Source organism: Coregonus clupeaformis, chromosome 1, assembly GCF_020615455.1.
Source record: "Coregonus clupeaformis isolate EN_2021a chromosome 1, ASM2061545v1, whole genome shotgun sequence".
NCBI lineage: Eukaryota > Metazoa > Chordata > Actinopteri > Salmoniformes > Salmonidae > Coregonus > Coregonus clupeaformis.
The window spans coordinates 27,789,728-27,808,358 of NC_059192.1; the positions used below are offsets into that span (position 1 = coordinate 27,789,728).

At 46.6% G+C, this 18,631-nt stretch overlaps 1 protein-coding gene across 2 annotated transcripts in view; it reads left to right on the forward strand.

Moving 5' to 3' along the window:
• Positions 1-18,631, forward strand: part of LOC121571931 (heterogeneous nuclear ribonucleoprotein L-like) — an 81,263-nt gene that overhangs the window by 45,458 nt on the left and 17,174 nt on the right. For both annotated transcript variants that reach the window (XM_045216237.1, XM_041883731.2), the window contains exon 2: positions 17,496-17,614. In XM_045216237.1, coding sequence (XP_045072172.1) covers positions 17,496-17,614 — 119 coding nt within the window. The remainder of the gene's footprint in view (positions 1-17,495; positions 17,615-18,631) is intronic.

The window sequence follows — 18,631 nt, forward strand, 5'->3', positions numbered from 1 at the left end:
CTGTCATTAGTGCGTAAGCCTAAGCTTTAGGGCCTAACTTTATGAGCGCCAAATAGCCTAAACGCCAATTGCCAAATGCTTTTGGGAACAGGCAGCAAAAGTTAACGTGGATCCACTGAGGCAAAACTGACAATGTCAGAGTTTAATTCAGTAAGAGAAAGGCTGTGCAATGGAGAGTTGAAAATAAAGAGAAGGGAGGGACAGAAAAGTAATGTTTGGGAAAGATTTGGTGAAGTGGTAAAAGAGGATGAAGCAGTGTTATGTTATGTGTGATGATTGTGAGGTGCTATACACATTAGACAGCCACAAGACGGGAACTTCAAATAGGCCTATGGCACATCAAGGGAACTGTAGCCTTCTGTTCAGATGGGTAAAATGGAAACTGAAATCTGTATGTAGCTCTATAACCTCTCACATAGTCTTAGTATTAACTCCTGCAGAATTAAGCATTACTTGCAGTAAAAGGATACACCAAATTTACATTTTGACTCAGGAACAGGAGTGGAGAAATATTATTTCTTTCTTTCAGCATCTTGAGAGAATGCGAATGCACAGTTAGGGACCGTCTGTAGAGGTGCTATCATAAAAGCTGATAGTATTTCAACCACATAAAATATGCATCCCAGCAAAACTAAAATCTTATCAGAAACATGTTGAGTCGTTTACACAGCTTTCTATTTCCTTACAACCGGTCAAACTGATGTCATTAGGGTCGGGTGCAGGCCTCAGATTTTCACTTATAATCGGGCGGTTGCGGATGGGTTATTAGCAATTGCGGCGGGTGCCGGTAAACAAACAGCTGACCCACGCTGTCAGTGTTTGAAGTGGATGTGGTGTTGGAGTCAGGCGCAGGACACAGAAGTTTAGTCCAACAGACTTTACTAGTCAGAAATATGACAATACAAAAGAACGGGCCTCAAGCAACGGAGGCGAGCGATATGCAAACAGTGCGTAAAACACAAAATATAAGCGATGCGCAAACAGTGCGTCAATACACTTAAATACACCAGAGCAAAATCCAAAACCCCAACGGACAGGCGGACAACAACACACAACTACAAACAAAACCAAAGGAAACTTATAGGTGACATAATCAATAAGTGATAAGACACAGGTGCACCAAACAGACAAAACCAAACAAACATAGAGAACATCAAACGGTAGCAGCTAGTACTCCGGGGACGACGAACGCCAAAGCCTGCCCGAACAAGGAGGAGGAGCAGTCTCGGCGGAATTCGTGACAGTACCCCCCCTGACGCGCGGTACCAGCCGTGCGCCGACCCCGGCCTCGGGGACGGCCAGGAGGACGTGGAGCAGGGCGCGTAGGATGACTACGATGGAACTCAGTCAGGAGGGATGGATCTAAAATGTCCCTCCGAGGCACCCAGCACCGTTCCTCCGGACCGTACCCTCCCACTCCACGAGATATTGTAGACCCCCATCCGACGTCTCGAATCCACGATGGACCGGACTGAGTACGCCGGAGCCCCCTCGATGTCCAGTGGGGGCGGAGGGGTCTCCCTTATCTCACTCTCCTGGAGTGGACCAGCTACCACCGGCCTGAGGAGAGACACATGGAATGAGGGGTTAATGTGATAGTCATTGGGCATTTGCAACCTGTAACACACCTCATTCAATCTCCTCAGGACTTTAAATGGCCCCACAAACCGCCGGCCAAGCTTCCGGCAGGGCAGGCAAAGGGGCAGGTTTCGAGTCGAGAGCCAGACTTGATCTCCAGGGGCGTAGACTGGACCCTCACTGCAGTGGAGGTCGGCGCTCGCCTTCTGCCTGCGGATGGCCCGCTGCAGATGGACGTGGGCAGCGTTCCACGTCTCCTCCGAGCGCCGAAACCACTCATCCACCGCAGGAGCCTCGATCTGGCTCTGATGCCATGGTGCCAGAACCGGCTGATAACCTAACACACACTGAAAAGGGGTCAGGTTAGTAGAGGAGTGGCGGAGAGAGTTCTGAGCCATCTCTGCCCAGGGGATATACCCCGACCACTCCTCCGGCCGGCCCTGGCAATAGGATCTCAGAAACCTACCCACATCCTAATTTACTCTCTCCACCTGCCCATTACTCTCCGGGTGGTAACCCGAGGTAAGGCTTACCGAGACCCCCAAGCGTTCCATGAACGCCCTCCAGACTCAAGAGGTGAACTGGGGACCCCGATCAGACACTATATCCTCGGGAACCCGTAGTGCCGGAAGACGTGGGTGAACAAAGCCTCAGCGGTCTGTAGGGCAGAAGGAAGACCCGGCATAGGAATGAGACGACAGGCCTTAGAGAACCGATCCACAACGACCAGAATAGTGGTATTCCCCTGGGAGGGGGGAAGGTCCGTGACAAAGTCCACCGAGAGGTGAGACCACGGCCGTTGTGGAACGGGCAGGGGTTGTAACTTCCCCCTGGGCAGGTGTCTAGGCGCCTTACACTGAGCGCACACCGAGCAGGAAGAGACATAAACCCTCACGTCCTTAGCCAATGTTGGCCACCAGTATTTAACACTAAGGCAGTGCACTGTCCGGCCAATACCTGGATGTCCAGAGGAGGGTGACGTATGAGCCCAATAAATGAGCCGATCACGGACCTCGAGCGGCACGTACGTCCGACCCACTGGACACTCTGGGGGAGTAGGGTCGGTGTGTAACGCCCGCTCAATTTCCGCATCGACCTCCCATACCACCGGTGCCACCAGACATGACTCCGGCAGTATGGGAATGGGCTCAATGGACCTCTCCTCTGTGTCATACCGCCGGGACAGGGCATCTGCCTTACCGTTCTGGGACCCTGGGATGTACGTGATCTTAAAAACGAACCGGGTCAGGAACATGTTCCACCTAGCCTGACGAGGGTTTAATCTCCTAGCTGCCCGGATGTACTCCAGGTTACGATGGTCGGTCAGAATGAGAAAAGGGTGTTGAGCCCCCTCAAGCCAATGCCTCCACACCTTTAGGGCTTGAACCACGGCTAACAGCTCCCTGTCCCCTACGTCATAATTACGCTCCGCCAGGCTGAGCTTCTTAGAATAAAAAGCGCAGGGACGGAGCTTAGGTGGCGTGCCTGAGTGTTGCGACAGTACTGCCCCAATACCGGCCTCTGACGCGTCCACCTCTACCTGGAACGCTAAAGCGGGGTCCGGGTGCGCCAGCACCGGAGCCGAGGTGAACAGGTCTTTCAGTTTACAAAACGCCCTGTCCGCCTCAGCTGACCACTGCAAACGCACCGGGCCCCCCTTCAGCAGGGGAGTAATGGGAGCTGCTACCTGTCCAAAACCCCGGATAAACCTCCGGTAGTAATTGGCAAAACCCAAAAACTGCTGCACCTCTTTCACAGTGGTTGGGGTTTGCCAGTTACGCACGGCTGACACACGGTCAATCTCCATCTTCACCCCTGACGCGGACAACCGATGACCCAAGAAGGAGATGGACTCCTGGAAAAACAGACATTTCTCTGCCTTGACATACAAGTCATGCTCCAACAGTCTACCCAACACTCGGCGTACCAGGGCTACATGCTCGGCACATGTAGCAGAGTACACTAAGATGTCGTCAATGTACACTACCACTCCCTGCCCATGCAGGTCCCGGAAGATCTCGTCCACAAATGATTGGAAGACTGAAGGAGCATTCATTAACCCGTATGGCATGACAAGATACTCATAATGACCTGAGGTGGTACTAAATGCTGTCTTCCATTCATCTCCCTCCCTAATGCGCACCAAGTTATAAGCGCTACTGAGATCCAGTTTTGTGGAGAACCGCGCCCCGCGTAATGATTCAGTCATACTCGCAATCAGAGGAAGAGGGTAACTGTATTTCACAGTGATCTGATTGAGACTACGATAATCAATACACGGGCGCAAACCTCCATCTTTCTTCTTCACAAAAAAGAAACTCGAGGACGCAGGGGAAGTGGAGGGCCGTATGTATCCCTGTTTCAGGGACTCAGCTATGTATGTCTCCATAGCCGCCGTCTCCTCTTGAGACAGAGGATACACATGGCTCCGCGGAAGTGCCGCACCTGTCCGGAGGTTTATCGCACAATCTCCCTGCCTATGAGGTTGCAATCGTGTCGCCCTCGTCTTGTTCAGGGGGAATGTGCATTGCGGGCACTTGGTTCGGACTCTCCACCGTGGTCACCCCCACAGAAACACCTAGACATCGCCCAACACACTGGCCAGACCATTCATTGAGAGCCCTCTGTTGCCACGAAATGGTGGGGTCATGGGTGACTAACCAAGGAAGCCCCAGCACCACGGGATACGCAGGAGAGTCAATTAGGTACAACTGAATAATCTCCTCATGACCCCCCTGCGTCTTCATCTTTAGTGGCGCTGCGACTTCCCTACTCAACCCAGACCCCAACGGGCGGCTATCTAGGGCATGGACAGGAAAGGGTGCATCAACGGGCAGGAGGGGATTCCCTAACCTAGAACAAAATTTCAGATCAATAAAATTCCCAGCTGTGCCTGAATCGACTAGCGCCTTATGCTGGGAATGAGATGCAACCTGAGGAAATACTACAGGTATACAAAAGTGAACAACAGAGAGCTCTGGGTGAGTGGGGCGCCTACTCACCTGAAATGACTCTCCAGTGCGCGACCTGTTGTCCCGATTCCCTGGAGACCCTCCCCAGCACCTAGCCGCAGTGTGTCCTCCACGGCCACAGCTGGTGCAGGGGACGGCCCCCCTCGGATTCTCTCTCCTTCTCCCTCTAGCGCCAGCACCCCCGAGCTCCATTGGGCTCGGCTCGGAGGTGCTGGGGAATGGAATGGACGGCCCCATCTCGGGACGTCCGCGGGTGGCCAGTAGGGTATCCAGACGGATGGACATGTCCACTAGCTGGTCAAAGGACAGATTGGTGTCCCAGCAGGCCAGCTCTCGACGAATGTCCTCTCGCAGGCTATACCTATAGTGGTCGATGAGGGCCCTCTCATTCCACCCCGCATCCGCCGCTAGAGTCCGGAAATCCAGGGCGAAATCCTGTGCGCTCCTCTTCCCCTGTCGGAGGTGGAACAGACGCTCCCCCGCCGCTTTACCCTCAGGAGGGTGATCGAAAACAGCCCTGAAGCGGCGGGAGAACTCCGCGTAGCTGATGGTGGCGGCGTCTATTCCCCTCCATTCGTTTTTATTTCGCCTTCGCAGAAGGCAGGAATCATGGTCACATGCAGGTGAATCAAAACTAGGACTGAAGGCTATACCTGGTTCTCACAAACAAACTAGGAAAAGGCTTAGTAGAGTCAAACCAAACAATACCTCACAAGGCACAAACAGAAAGACCTGAACTAAATAAGGAGCTGATGAGACCTGGTGAGTAACTAACACAGGTGAAATCAATGAACAAAAATGAAAGACATTGCTACGTTCAAGAACACAAAGAAACAGGGCTACGTTCAAGAACACAAGGTGAACTAAGAAAATAAATACAGAACCTTACAGAACCGACGCTACTTGTTTTGATACATTTTTGTGTTTGTAGACCTTCATTATGTGATCATATGCTTCAGGGTTTGCAGCTGCTCAGATCAGAAATAGCCATTGCATCGAGTGGAAAATATAGATAAAGATTGATAAAGACACTGACACTGGTTTTCCGTGCATGCGTTCATGCATGTGTGCATCCCCTACGTGTATGTACGTGTGTAGCCAATGTCTGTATAGCATGTGTAAATATTTGGTGTATTTGTGCTTAATGGTATTTCTTAGTGTGTATGAGAGTATATCAGTATCAGTTTCTTATTTTAATTCAGCTGATACAACTTGACACCACACAATGACCTCCTGAGCAGATGACTCTGTTAGATACACATATCTAACATATCTTTCTGGAGGTATCTCTTTATCCTTCCTGGTCTTTATTAATGGTAAAGTTGACCTATCATTCTGCCTGCTCTGGTCATTGTGTTTATGATGTGGAGTCCTCTGTGTCTGTGTGTCCAGGCTTTCTCTCTACTCCCTCCTCACTACACCAGCGTTGGCCTGAAAGTCAGTTTTATTGATTGACACTCAAGTGACAGGTCTCCTTTCGCAAGGTCACAATACAGAGCAACATATAGCAATATAGGGAGAGGGTGTGTGTGTGTGTGTCGTCCTGGTAATGGGACACCGTATATACATGATAGACCGAGTGTGTTAGGCCCACGCCACATGCCTTCAAAATGTCTGTCCTGACTGACTGGACACGGTAAACTGCAGGTGTCAAATGGATGGGCTGTGTTTGCCCCCAGTGCTGTGGAGCTAAAAGGGATTCCATTAAAGTCACATCCACTCATGCTGTCACATTACATATGTGTAAAAGAAAGTGTGTGGGCATGCATGTGTGTCTATTCACAACAGCTGCCCTCTCAGCATGTCCAAGCAGAATTAATGTGACATTACACCTTAGTGAGGCATCCTGACAGGCATCAGGAAAACACCATTAAAAATTAACTCCCGTGTTCAGATAACGGCAGGACTCTTCTCAGCCAAAACAGCACAACACTAGTAATTGGCTGCTATAGTAAACAATGGGTCTGACTTTAATTGAATTCATGAATGTCAAACATTGCCAGATGCATACTCAGAATAAAGGGTTATGAAAATGCCAGAGAGAAGCCAGTTATTGTCGCAGGTTTGATGAGACTTGATTGCTAATACGGCTAATCTACTCAAACAATGATGTAGGGTTGGGCTGAAACATTACCATTTAAAGCTGCTTCGTTTGAATGTGGTGTTCTGTTGATTGAATGGTTAGTGTTTTTGGCATCATGAAAGTCAGAATGACAAATTACGTCAAAGTCCATTTTGTACAAATAATTATGACCTGCTCTATCTTTCATTTGAAAGTGTTATTATTCATACAAGCAAGATGAGGCTGGTCTAGATTATGATCATTATTCAGGAAACATTTCTGTTGAAGCAGGTCTGTTAATCCACATGGTGTAAGGCTCATCGTATAACAGAGAGGGTCCAATATGATTAATGATAGCCTACCATACCATTTCACATGCCTAACTTTGAGCCTCATTTTAACCATCCCCAAACATTTCAATTCTAAAATGTTGTTTTTAGGGTGAAGCACAATGTGAAGTCCTTATGTGTTTCAGGGATGCAGTCTGGTATAGAATGAAATGGTTTCATTTCAACTAAAGCCTGGTTGAACTCTGAGGTGGAATTGGAGAGGGATGAGATGTGTAGTAGAATAATAATATTCTTAAGGAATATGTCTCAGTGAGGAATGGAGGGCTGTCACTGGGCAGGTTGTTTTTCACACATCCCTGCCCTGTGGGTGATATAATATTCCTCCCAGATGTCTAGGGGAGAGGGGTTGGAGGAAGGGGGGTGGGACTCCTGGGAGGCAAAATGTCAACAGTCAATGTTCAACACTCAAACACATACGGAGGGACACACACACACACACACACTCGTGTTTCTCGTATTTGCACATGCCCGCACACAGACACACACACACATTGCACACGTGCACTCTCAAACACACACACACACACACACACATAAACAAACATGCTCAAGCCCCTAGGAATCAAACCCTGGAAAGCTGATGTTGAGCACAAACTCTCTCTTACTCACACACACACACACAGACAGACACGCTCCCAGGGGACTTGGCCTGGAAAGCTGATGTTCACAGTCCATGGAACATCACTCTGTACTCTCTGGCCTGGACCTCAAAGATTAACAACACACTAACAGACTCCCCCAAGTTAACGCATGTTCAGTATATGCCTCTGTATATCTACAGAGTCCCAACACACTTACACACTCTCCCATCCTGAACATACTGTGCTACTTTACTGCTTCGAATCATTCTCAACATGTCTTTATAGACTCTTCACCATTTATCTGCTGTATTGCTCTCTCCCATCAGCTTACATGCCTTAATAGATGTTCTGTGTGTGTGTGTTGTGTGTGTTGTGTGTGTGTGTGTGTGTGTGTGTGTGTACCTGGGTGTGTGTATACCTGGGTGTGTGTATACCTGGGTGTGTGTATCTGGGTGTTGATTACAGGGTTGGCGTCAATTCAGTTTTCAATTCAGTCAATTCAGGAAGTAAAAATGAAGGACATTTAACATTGACATTTAAGTCATTTAGCAGACGCTCTTATCCAGAGCGACTTACAAATTGGTGCATTCAACTTAGGATAGCCAGTGGGACAACCACCACTGGGGGAGGGGGGGTGTAGAAGGATTACTGTTATACTATTCCAGGTATTCCTTAAAGAGGTAGGGTTTCAAGTGTCTCCGGAAGGTGGTCAGTGACTCCGCTGTCCTGGCGTCGTGGGGGAGCTTGTTCCACCATTGGGGTGCCAGAGCAGCGAATAGCTTTGACTGGGCTGAGCGGGAACTGTGCTTCCGTAGAGGTAGGGGGGCTAGCAGGCCAGAGGTGGATGAACGTAGTGTCCTCGTTTGGGTGTAGGGTCTGATCAGAGCCTGAAGGTAAGGAGGTGCTGCTCCCCTAACAGCTCCGTAGGCAAGCACCATGGTTTTGTAGTAGATGCGCGCTTCAACTGGAAGCCAGTGGAGTGTGCGGAGGAGCAGGGTGACATGAGAGAACTTGGGAAGGTTGAACACCAGACGGGCTGCAGCGTTCTGGATAAGTTGTAGGGGTTTAATGGCACAGGCAGGGAGCCCAGCCAACAGCGAGTTGCAGTAATCCAGACGGGAGATGACAAGTGCCTGGATTAGGACCTGTGCCGCTTTCTGTGTAAGGTAGGGTCGTACTCTGCGAATGTTGTAGAGCATGAACCTGCAGGATCGGGTCACCGCTTTGATGTTAGCGGAGAACGACAGGGTGTTGTCCAGGGTCACGCCAAGGTTCTTTGCACTCTGGGAGGAGGACACAATGGAGTTGTCAACCGGGATGGCGAGATCATGGAGCGGGCAGTCCTTCCCCGGGAGGAAGAGCAGCTCCGTCTTGCCGAGGTTCAGCTTGAGGTGGTGATCCAACATCCACACTGATATGTCTGCCAGACATGCAGAGATGCGATTCGCCACCTGGTTATCAGAAGGGGGAAAGGAGAAAATTAATTGTGTGTCGTCTGCATGACAATGATAGGAGAGACCATGTGAGGATATGACAGAGCCAAGTGACTTGGTGTATAGAGAGAATAGGAGAGGGCCTAGAACCGAGCCCTGTGGGACACCAGTGGTGAGAGCACGTGGTGCGGAGACAGATTCTCGCCACGCCACCTGGTAGGAGCGACCTGTCAGGTAGGACGCAATCCAAGAGTGAGCAGCGCCAGAGATGCCCAACTCGGAGAGGGTGGAGAGGAGGATCTGATGGTTCACAGTATCAAAGGCAGCAGATAGGTCTAGAAGGATAAGAGCAGAGGAGAGAGAGTTAGCTTTAGCAGTGTGGAGAGCCTCCGTGACACAGAGAAGAGCAGTCTCAGTTGAATGACCAGTCTTGAAACCTGACTGGTTTGGATCAAGAAGGTTTGGAGAGAAAAGAAAGAAGGGATACTGGTCTGTAGTTGTTGGTTTTTTGAGGAGGGGTGCAACTCTCGCTGTCTTGAAGACGGAAGGGACATAGCCAGCGGTCAAGGATGAGTTGATGAGCGAGGTTAGGTAAGGGAGAAGCTCTCCGGAAATGGTCTGGAGAAGAGAGGAGGGGATAGGGTCAAGCGGGCAGGTTGTTGGGCGGCCGGCCATTTCATCTGGAGAGAGAGGGGAGAAAGAAGTCAAAGCATAGGGTAAGGCAGTGTGAGCAGGACCAGCGGTGTCATTTTACTTAATAAATGAGGATCGGATGTCGTCAACCTTCTTTTCAAAATGGTTGACGAAGTCATCCACAGAGAGGGAGGAGGGAGGGGGAGGAGGAGGATTCAGCAAGGAGGAGAAGGTGGCAAAGAGCTTCCTAGGGTTAGAGGCAGAGGCTTGAAATTTAGAGTGGTAGAAAGTGGATTTAGCAGCAGAAACAGAGGAAGAAAATGTAGAGAGGAGGGAGTGAAAAGATGACAGGTCCCTGTTCTGTGAGCTCGCAATGAGTCGTCAAGCCACGGAGCAGGAGTGGAGGACCGAGCCGGCCGGGAGGATAGGGGACATAGAGAGTCAAAAGATGCAGAAAGGGAGGAGAGGAGGGTTGAGGAGGCAGAATCAGGAGATCGGAGGGAGAAGGATTTAGCAGAGGGAAGAGATGATAGGATGAAAGAGGAGAGAGAGAGAGTGAAGGTTGCGACGGCACATTACCATCTGAGTAGGGGCAGTGAGTAGTATTGGAGGAGAGCGAGAGAGAAAAGGATACAAAGTAGTGGTCGGAGACTTGGAGGGGAGTTGCAGTGAGATTAGTAGAAGAACAGCATCTAGTAAAGATGAGGTCAAGAGTATTGCCTGCCTTGTGAGTAGGGGGGGACGGTGAGAGGGTGAGGTCAAAAGAGGAAAGGAGTGGAAAGAAGGAGGCAGAGAGGAATGAGTCAAAGGCAGACGTAGGGAGGTTAAAGTCACCCAGAACTGTGAGGGGTGAGCCATCCTCAGGAAAGGAACTTATCAAGGCGGCAAGCTCATTGATGAACTCTCCAAGGGAACCTGGAGGGCGATAAATGATAAGGATGTTAAGCTTGAATGGGCTAGTGACTGTGACAGCATGGAATTAAAATGAGGAGACAGATGGGTCAGGGGGAAAAGAGAGAATGTCCACTTGGGAGAGATGAGGATTCCTGTGCCACCGCCGCGCTGACCAGATGCTCTCGGGGTATGCGAGAACACATGATCAGATGAGGAAAGAGCAGTAGGAGTAGAAGTGTTTTCTGTGGTAATCCATGTTTCCGTCAGCGCCAAGAAGTCGAGGGACTGGAGGGTAGCATAGGCTGAGATGAACTCTGCCTTGTTGGCCGCAGAACGGCAGTTCCAGAGGCTGCCGGACACGTGGGTCGTGCGCACAGGGACCACCAGATTAAAGTGGCAGCAGCCACGCGGTGTGAAGCGTTTGTATGGCCTGTGCAGAGAGGAGAGAACAGGGATAGACAGACACGTAGTTGACAGGCTACAGAAAAGGCTACAATAATGCAAAAGAGATCGGAATAAAATGAACTAAACATCTGCGGAAGCGAGAGAGCGGGGCCTCCCTCACTTACCTTTCACTGAAACACTCAAAAAAAACTCTCCCAACTTCCACTTTAGAAATTATAATTGTTGTAAACTACAGCGGTTCAATGTTTTCTAGGAATAGACTCTAACTTAGTTTATTCAGCTAGCTAACTTGGTACAGTATTCTTCCGTGAAAACTGCCCAGGGCACCGTATCCTATGATGGTTTAGCACCAATACTTGGTTACAACAAACTACCAATAGTGTGTTAACACACTAAGCAGATCATTCGTGTCCGTGTCTAGTTCCTTTCATAACACAGAAATAATTAAACGTTGGCTAGCTAGCACAAAGTCAGTCATGCTAGCTACACAAGTGGACTACACATCTCGAATGTTCAGAAAGTGAAGCGTTACGTTGCAAAATTCTCATTGACTAAAATGATATTGTATTTAGTTGCTACAGTACTGCTAGCTGGTAGTGTTGGCTAGCTAGCAATTGCTGCGGTGTTGACTTTGTTTGAAAAACGGCGTCGCTGCGAACGAATGTAGCTGGCTAAAATGATATTGTATTTAGTTGCTACAGTACTGCTAGCTGGTAGTGTTGGCTAGCTAGCAATGGCTGCGGTGTTGACTTTGTTTGAAAAAACGGCGTCGCTGCCAACAAATGTAGCTGGCTAGCTAACCTCGATAGTTTCTCTATACTACACCTTTACAACTACGTAGCTAGCTAACATTACACTAATCAAATCGTTAATGTGGAGATTCAGGTTCTCTGTAGAGAAAACTTAGACAGTGTTCTTCTATGATATCATGGCAGACCACAAACTACATTTAAATTCTATACTAATATCTCAGAGACTCTCTGTTTGTTGTATTAGGTTTATTATGATGAAGTGGGTGTATAAATACTTACGACTTACGTAGTAGGCCTTTTACTCGTCCTGGAGCATAGGCTTGTCGCTTAATACGTTGAAATATATTAACAAGTCCGTCCTCCTTATCTCACACTCATTGTTTTATCAAAGTTCTGAGAACATGAATGTAAGATGGATCTTAACGCATTCATTTCTCAATTTCGCTTCACCATGTAAGGAAGCATGATATCACTTTATATTTTAAGGGAAGGAAGTTAGAGTTCACTCTGCCTCCTATAAGTAGTAAGAAATAACATCACCTGCCTCACACTTTAATTTAGTTCAACTGCACTGCCAAAACGTTTAGGTATCCGTGGACGTTGGCAGGAACTGTTTTTGTCACAGGTCTGAAGGTGAGGAAGAACCCAGACACTGTGAAAGAGGCACAGAAAGTAACACTGACCTGCAGTACCAGTAACAACCCCAACCTTACTTACATCTGGTATAAGAACGGACGACGACTAACCAACCCAAAGACCCTAAATACCAACCTGTACCTAGACCCATTCAGTATTACGGATACTGGCAGCTACTCCTGTGCTGTAAATGATCTCTGTTCTCCTGCACTTTGTCTCCTGGATAACTGTTGGGATTTGAAATACGCAAACAAGACAATCTGCGCCATAACCGGGTCATCGGTGGACCTGCCTTGAACTTACACATACCCCAGTGGTCAGACCATCACACAGACTCTCTGGTCAAAAACTGTGGATCCTGAAGGGAAGCCTGAAGACTTGGAATATGGAGATAGTGTGCAGTACCGTGGAGATAAGGAGACTGACTGCACCCTGATAATCACAGAGCTTAGAGAGAGAGACTCAGCCATGTACAGTTTCAGATTCAAAGCACAACAGTGGAGTTACAATGACCCATTTCAGGTCACTGTTTGTCACAGATGTATTTGTAAAGGTTATTCGTCAGGGAGGGAGAGAAAGTCTGAATCTCATGCAGAACATCCTGCATTCTGAAGCGTAACTCTACTGACTACATCTTCTACAAGGACAAACTTCGCTTACCCAGCCCAAACAGACACTGGGGCATGTACCTTGACCCAGTCAGCAGTGAGGATGCAGGCAGCTACTCCTGTGTATTGGTTAGCCTCGAGATATCCTCCAAGGTCCACCATTGTGACAGTCAGCACAGCTCAGAATAAAATAGTGGAAGGCAGTTCAGTGACTCTGACCTGTAGCAGTGATGCCAACCCACCAGTGGAAAAATACACCTGGTACAAAAGGAACGGAACTGAAGTGAGCGTCTTACAGGGAGAAACAGAAAGTAACACCATCCTTAGTGTCAGTCTTGGGTACATTGACCGGTACTTCTGTGAGGCTAAGAATGAGATTGGAGCTCAGAACTCTACCTGGGACCTCGCCACAGATGATGGACTAGTGTATGTCTTGGCTCCTGTACTTGGGGTGGTGGCTGTCCTGACAGCTGGAACACTTCTAGTCCTCAGCTAATACACACTGAAGAAGATAAACTGTGGAGGAAGAGCTGATACACTGAGAGTCCATAATGTCAGTAATAATGCCTTGAACTCCGATGTGAGTGAGAAGGAGAGCATAGATAATATGAGTATGATGACATAGAGGGTGACCTTGATGAGTATGATGACATACAGGATGACACCTACACAGCCCTTCAGAGAGACCCTCGCCTCTCCATGTACCATACTATCCCCAAGAGAGAATCACCATAGAGCCTGAACTGAAGACCTACGACACCAACCCAAAGATAGGCCTTACACCTTTTTTTTCCTGCTATCACATTGACCTGTCTGGGATGTTTTCCACACATTGAGCTTTAATGTTAGAGTTTATGCTGAAGGTGAATAAGCTTGCTGTAATGTTTTGCCATTGGTTACTGCAATTGTAAATGGTGTTAGATTATTTGGTGTTAGAGTTGATTGTTACTTACTACACAAGATGAAAGAAACATCATCAACATCAGGTTGAAAGAATCATCATCAAATCACATGCAATTTTCCTATTCTTTACAGTGAGGGAAATATATGAAAATATGCCATTTAGTAATTGCCACTTTAATTACTGCTCATGCTCATTGTAATTCTCTTTAATCATGGATTGATTATTACAAAATAGAAATTTGTAGATATAGCAATAAAAAAAGCTATTCTGAAAGCAAAGATATCTAGGGATATCTAGGAATATATCAGCAATCTTGCACACCTTTCAGTATTGTTAATGTAATACTAAGGCGTTTATATTTAAGTCAATGAAATTCAATAAATGTTTGCTGTATGATAATTTAACATTTTTATTGATTCCTGGTTTATTAGCATACTGTAGTAGGACAATCACTCTTCACATAGTCATCTAATTGATGGCTGTTTATAATTAGCAGCCACGCACACACACACACACACACACACACACACACACACACACACACACACACACACACACACACACACACACACCATCAACCTCCCAGTACCACCTCCCATATCGGAAGCTAATCGCCTATCACAATACACTGCAACAGCTCTTTTCCTGCATGGCCTAAATTTTTTCTGTAGCCACTCCTGAAATGTGCTATAAATACCAGAGAGAGGGGAGAGGAACATACACACACACACACACACACACACACACACACACACACACACACACACACACACACACACACACACACACACACACAGTGAGGGTACACTCTTAGAAAAAAGGGTTCCAAAAGTGTTCTTAGGCTGTCCCCATAGGAGAACCCCTTTTGGATCTAGGTAGAAGAACTGTGTGCCAGGGGGTCACCCCCCTATGAGACTGCCAGGGGCTTAGTGAACACACACACACACATTCGGTAAAACACTCACACACAATAGGCTGAGGACATCGGCAAAAAAGTGGGATCCACACATCATAAGAGAGAAGAGAGAGAAAACTAAAGTGCTGTAGAGAGAGTGAGAAGGTAAGAGTAATTTAACCTAATTTTAGCCCTGGTCACCTGTGCTGTGGTGGGGATTATTCAGGATTTGAGTGAGGAATGAGCTGGAATACAGGGCCAGTAGGCCACTCTCATACACCGCTTTATCACACACTGAAAAAAACTGCGCTCTGGGAAAATGAGTCAGCTGATGGATTGGACTGCCACTTAACCTTGGCAACCATCTGGCCATGCCTACACATACATACACTCACACACACACACTTGGGTAGCCAACTGATCCTTGCACACTAGGTTGGTATTTCACAGAGAAGTGATGAGGAATGTAGAGAAAACAGGGGGAGAGGAGAGGACCGACTAAGCTAGAAAGAGGAGAAGGGAAGGAGTTATTCCGCTATTTTCATCACTTAAAGCCACCACATTCTATTTACCTGATTGTCACCAAGCAGCTGAGTCATTTAAGGGGTTCTTTAGCTCAGAGACACTGTTATGATATAGGCTTGCCTCCCCCTTATCCGAATGAAAGAGAATGGAATGGAACTTCTCCATGACCCTGGGAATGAATACATTGATATAGAAAGAATAACATTATTTAATGTGATGTGTGATACACTCTGTGATATATAGTGAATCTCATTATAGATTATCAGAGTCTGCAGAGACTGAACTGTGGGCCATTTGAAATAAATCTCATTTTGGAGACAGAGCCTGCCAGTAAGGTTTTAATCTTACTGCCTTGTCAGTAGTCTCTCTCTCTCTCGCTCTCTTCGCACAGGCTGTAGTCTCTCTCTTTCTCGCTCTCTATTTGTATAACTAAAACCTTCCCTCTCTTTGCCTCTCTTTCTTTAACTATTCACATATCTTCGTTTCCCCCTAGCAGTATATTTTAGTGCTGTCTTTTACCTTTCAACCTCCCCATTCTGCATTGTTTCCTCTTTCTGTCCCTGGCTCCCCCTCATAGACTTTGAGTGGAATAGGACATCTGAAAGGGAAGAGTGGGAGGTTTTTGTTGGGATGGAGATGTTGTATTGCAACAGCAATCAGAGAAAGGTGTTTGAAAGAGAGGAGTGAGCTTTAACACTATGCTACACAACCACCTTGTCCATTGGGCATAGGTCCTGACCGTTATTCCTGCATGTCATACACTGAATGCATGTTCAACATCCTCATATCACTGTTAGAGAGAGATAGAGTCCCGCCCACTACCGCTAGAGAAAGCCAGCTCAGCCCCGCCCAGTTACTGTACATCCTGAGCCTATTAGATCACAGAGGTAATGTAAACATTGTTCTGTTGCTACAGCCTGAAATAAAGACTCATCTGAGATTCCCCGAGCACGCCATGGTTTTTCTTCTAAATATTTTATCTTGCTCATGCCTTTAAAGATGAGAGCATTTTTGCTGATTTGACCATTTGCACCCGTGGAACTAATGGGACTTCAAACCCTTCAGTTCAGTTGGGAATCCCTGTTCCCTGTTCCAAAAAAAACCTGTTTGATTTCACCTAATTTTAACATTCTATCATAAAGAGCACATGCTCAACTTAATAAAAAACAAATTCTCCCATCTCAAAAGGTTAAATTAAAAAAATACTATAGTAAGTGCCGATTAAGTGCCAAATAAAATAACAGGGTTGACCATAACTGGGTTGACGATTTCATCTTAAATCAGCCATAAATCCCCTTGTGACAGGGGGAATAGAAGTTGTGCGCAACAGGGAGTGGCAATTAAATGTAAGCTTCACAAAAAAAAGGAAATTGTTAAAACATTTCTAGCCTGTCTATCAATGGGTGACAGGGTTGACGTGTTATGCTCGACCCTCTCAGTTTTCGCACCACAAAACACCAGATAATTGCCAAAAAGAGTAGAACCAGCTTACCTGCTTTTACACTATGATTTGACTATTAGATGTTCAATGTTTTTTTTGAAAAAAATATTTAACAAGGAATAGTTTCACCAAATTAAAATGAGAATTCAATTCATGTAACAGGGTTGACCTTAAAATTAGGGACACTAATCACATAAAATAAATGAATCACTAATCACATGAAATAAATAATAATCTTCAGAAATGACTTTGTCAAAGCAACAAAATAACTAGGGTTTTACAATGATGGTGAAACTTGGAGAAATGTTGGGGTTAAGTGGGTTAAAATCTTCCTAGAGATGACAGGCTTGATGGAGAGACATGCCAAAGTGCTGAATTTTGGCACTTTATCAAGTCTTTATTCATATTAAAAATCAGATGTATTGAATTATCCATGTGGTCTACATGAAAGGGCACTTAATTTAATATAACAGGCTTTTAAAATGCAATATTGGTGCACAATTTCTACTTAAAATATCAAAGGGACGAAAAGGCACCCATTTGCACTTTCCGATGCACTCTCACTCTCTCACATAGAGGGGTACAGTCCCAGTTAGGGAAGGTTAGGCTGTACTGGAGGTCATCCATTTTGAGCTGCAGTTAAATTATTCAACCTGAAACCTCCTCCCTACATCCACTCTTTTCAAAATGACTACTATTTTAGATAGCTATTATACAGTGCATTGCACTTGAGTTGTCAGTTGATTTATGATCAACATAACCTCTGCCCCTATTCTAGGTATTGTATTTGTTCTGAGCTCTAACCAATATTGTGTGTGTGTTGCAGGACAATGGGGAGGACTCCCACAGAATTGCCCAGTCCCCGGTGGTCCATGTCAGGGGGCTGTGTGAGGCCGTGGTGGAGGCTGACCTGGTGGAGGCCCTGGAAAAGTTTGGGCCAATATGGTAAGAATCCACCCACATACAGTACCAGTCAAAAGTTTGGACACACATACTCATTCAAGGGTTTTTCTTTATTTTTACTATTTTCTACATTGTAGAATAATAGTGAAGACATCAAAACTATGAAATAACACATATGGAATCATGTAGTAACCAAAAAAGTGTTAAACAAATCAAAATATATTTTATATTTGAGATTCTTCAAAGTAGCCACCCTTTGCCTTGATGACAGCTTTGCACACTCTTGGCATTCTCTCAACCAGCTTCATGAGGAATTATTTTCCAACAGTCTTGAAGGAGTTCCCACATATGCTGAGCACTTGTTGGCTGCTTTTCCTTCACTCTGCGGTCCAACTCATCCCAAATCATCTCAATTGGGTTGAGGTCGGGTGATTGTGGAGGCCAGGTCATCTGACGCAGAATTCCATCACTCTCCTTCTTGGTCAAATAGCCCTTACACAGCCTGGAGGTGTGTTTTGGGTCATTGTCCTGTTGAAAAACAAATTATAGTCCCACTAAGCGTAAACCAGATGGGATGGCGTAACGCTGCAGTATGCTGTGGTAGCCATGCTGGTTAAGTGTGCCTTGAATTCTAAATAAATCACAGACAGTGTCACCAGCAAAGCACACCCCCACCATCACACCTCCTCCTCCATGCTTCACGGTGGGAACCACACATGCAGAGACCATCCGTTCACCTACTCTGCATCTCACAAAGACATAGCGGTTGGACCAAAAATCTCAAATATGGACTCATCAGACCAAAGGACAGATTTCCACTGGTCTAATGTCCGTTGCTCGTGTTTCTTGGCCCAAGCAAGTCTCTTCTTCTTATTGGTGTCCGTTAGTAGTGGTTTCTTTGCAGCAATTTGACCATGAAGGTGTGATTCATGCAGTCTCCTCTGAACAGTTGATGTTAAGATGTGTCTGTTACTTGAACTGTGAAGCATTTATTTGGGCTGCAATCTGAGGTGCAGTTAACTCTAATGAACTTATCCTCTGCAGCAGAGGTAACTCTTG